Source organism: Pocillopora damicornis, chromosome 1 (assembly GCF_964200805.1).
Source record: "Pocillopora damicornis chromosome 1, jaPocDami1.2, whole genome shotgun sequence".
In the NCBI taxonomy this organism is placed as follows: domain Eukaryota; kingdom Metazoa; phylum Cnidaria; class Anthozoa; order Scleractinia; family Pocilloporidae; genus Pocillopora; species Pocillopora damicornis.
The window spans coordinates 32,129,993-32,133,188 of record NC_142670.1 but is presented as its reverse complement, the minus strand read 5'-3'; the positions used below and the strand labels follow the sequence as shown (position 1 = coordinate 32,133,188).

Below are 3,196 nucleotides of genomic sequence, written 5' to 3'. Positions count from 1 at the left end.
TCCTTTTTCATAATGCAAACATATTCAAAGAATCCTATGAAAAATAAGAAGCGTAGAAAAGAAACCCACCCCCACCATAATCCCTAAAGGCTACTGCATGATATTTCAATATTCTAGCTAAGATTAGTCTTCCAATCATTTGATGTTCAAGTGTCTCTTGTTTACAAGAAAAGATCTGAACACAAAGCAAATGAGGCAAAGCAATACGAGTTTATTAACAACGAATCAAAATATAGAAAAAATCGTCGGTGGACTTTTTAAAGCAAAGTGATATGAGCTAGGTCAATTGTGGCTCAGATTCTTGAGTGGTGTAAATAGAAGGATCGTGTATGCTATCTCATTATCTCACAAAAACTGTGTATCTCTTTGTAAATACATTTACCTTAAACGGACTATTCTCACCTCAGTTTCATAACACGAACGCGACAGTAAACGTTGAGGGCAGTGTAGTCCACGGGTCGGAGTAGGTTCTCTATACCACTCATCTGCTGAAAGATTGTGAAAGACTCTTCAAATTCACGTGATAGCAATCGCGAAAGAGTAGCTTTCACCATTTTTTACTGGAGTTGGTGTCAATAACCAAGGGAAAATAATAACCACAACAAGGAAATGTTGCAGTGAAGTAAAAACAGAGCCATAAATCAAAACTGGGTTTAACTTTACATCACAACGATTCAGTAACAAATGGAGAAAGTTATTGAAAAAGATTTTAACGTAAGGAATAGAAAAAGGAAAATAAGGTAATTTTTAACTTAATATTGAACATTTTTCTTGATTAATTGCAAGTAGTTTTCACAAGCATTGTTTGAATAATTTTGAAGTTAATAGTAATAAAAAAAACTTGCAAAAAGGCATCTCTTGTACTTCATGCCCTTGTTAGTGCTACGAGAATGTACATAAATTTGATACCCGCAAGAGACAAGTGGGGGGGGGGGGTTCTTCATAAAAGAACAATGGGAGAAATCATTGTTATCCTTAGGACCTGAGAATAGTAATGGATACCTCTTGCATTGTTGTACATAAATTTCTCTGAAAAAAATCTTATTCACATGCTGCTGGTAAATGAAGTTACCGATAAAATGTGTAAACAAACTGGGCGGTTAACTTCGCATGGTTAATATATTTTTTCCATGAATGAATCCGTCCGAACTGTTGCAGAATAAAGCCTGGTGATAAAACCATCTGCTGTTATATTGCCCATCGTCTCCATTTGCCGGATTGCATTCTTTATCCTGTCAATGTCGTCTGTCCGGCAGAAGAAAGTGAATAACGTTTTCGTACATCACAAATGTGAGTGCACATGCTGGTGTTACTCTAAAAAGAAGCAAAAACAACAACAATCAAACATTCGATAAACAGTTAAGTCAACAATGAACGTTTTTACAAAGATTACGGTTTCAGGGTTTCTTCTACAGGGCTTCTTTGCTGGATTCCCGAAATTTGAAAAAAAAAACAGAAAACCGCTAAAACTTACACTGACGCACAAATACTTGTGATAACGATAAGTATCTTAATTATGTCACAGTATTCAAACATAATTATAGCTGACGAAAACAATGACATGACACCTACTCTGAATTTTATAGCCTCTTAATGTATCTCAGTATTGCCTGTCTCTTCTTCCCAGTTTCTCACAGACTAGAATGTGCAAATAAGTTCAAACACCTTATGGGGGTACCCCTCCCTTTAAGACCCTTTCCTTTACAAAGCGCCACCTAAAATTAAAGATGGGAGCCCACTAAGCCCTCTTGGCCAATTCTAGATTATACCTTGCGGTTTAACACATAAAACTAATTAGCAAGTCTCAGTTGTATCATCAAATTTATCTTTAACATTCTGCCTTATCTGAGGACACTGGGAATTAATCCTATGTAAAATCCTCTTACTCCTTCATGCCTAAGATTTTGAAAAGAACCTGCCGTGAGAAGAGGCCTGAAAAAGAAGAATACCTTCTTTCATGAAAATGTGGACTTTACCACTAAGCTGTAAGTCAATCCGAAAATTGGATTCAGTACTCAAACAGGCTGGTTTCAGTTCTCCGCCAATTTTGGTCCACTTCTTTGTCAAATTGTTTTAAACGGGCAAAAAATGTACCTCTCTTAAATGTAGAGGGTTTGAAACTAGAGATGGAAAACTAGTCTGTGACGTATCGGAAACTTTAAGTTCTCATACCAAGTTCCAACTTACCTGAAAGTCTTACTAATCACATCCAACGCGCCTTTGTATTCCACCATAGTGTACTGATTCTTTAGAAAAGTAAAATTCATGAACAATAAATGACAGCAAGAAACAGTAAATACTAAACGATTTAACAAAAGAATCTTGTTGCTTAAAGATAGCTTCTGATATATTCAATTGGCTTTAGCTAATTTTATGGGCACAGGATCAAAACTTTCGCGCCGTGCGTTCCAATAACCATCTTGGATCCGTGTATCTCAAGAGGAATGGAAAGAGTGAAAGAGGATAAAAGCTACTCTTCCTCATGAGAATTGATATTTATCCACATTGTAGGGTTTCCTGGCCTTTTCTTGGTGCCCATTTGAACCACTGGGAGGGGGATGTGTGGGGCTAACGAATCTTTTCCCAAGGAATCGACACAATGACCTAGCTGGGGGCTCGAGGCTCGAGCACAGACCACATCAACCTGAAGTCCAATAAACCAGCCGATGAGATTACCGGCCTGAAAACTAAAAACAGCCTTAAACTAAAAGGTTATTTAAAGATAATAGCATGTAAAAGTAAAACGAAATCTATGTCAAAAGGTTAATAAATTGCTAATGAATCTCCCATTCTAACCTGAAGTCTTGCTCTAACCACTTGATATGGATATGTCGCTGTTGCGGCGAAAAATTTCGACAGTGAAGCCATTACAAGGTACTCTGTTGAACTCTATGAAGAAAATGAAAGTTAGCAAGACATAAATTAGGGAGCAAACACTTTATATAAAAAAAAACTATTATATTTTCAGCTCTTCAGAGTGATTCACAAGATAACCCACGGTTACAGAATAATAAACTTCATCCTATTAGTACCTTCCTATCAGGCCACGTGTACAATAAAGGTAATAAAGGTTGTCTTTTGGGCGTCAGTTGTGGCTTCAAAATGCTAAGGCACACACTACTCAAGATGAGAAGCCAAAAACTTCCCCCATCCTTCCCTCTATCATGTTCTCTTTTTACATTCGCCACTGGCCATT

General features: G+C 37.1%; 1 protein-coding gene across 1 annotated transcript; it reads right to left on the bottom strand.

Annotated features, from left to right (window-relative positions):
* Positions 1-1,235: 1,235 nt before the first annotated feature.
* LOC149053346 (solute carrier family 25 member 32-like) lies at positions 1,236-2,868 on the bottom strand. The gene is made up of 3 exons (XM_089182832.1): positions 2,797-2,868; positions 2,188-2,246; positions 1,236-1,314 (listed from the first exon to the last, which is right to left on the bottom strand). The coding sequence occupies exons 1-3, from the start codon at positions 2,866-2,868 to the stop codon at positions 1,236-1,238; spliced, it is 210 nt and encodes a 69-aa protein (XP_089038958.1).
* Positions 2,869-3,196: the final 328 nt, after the last annotated feature.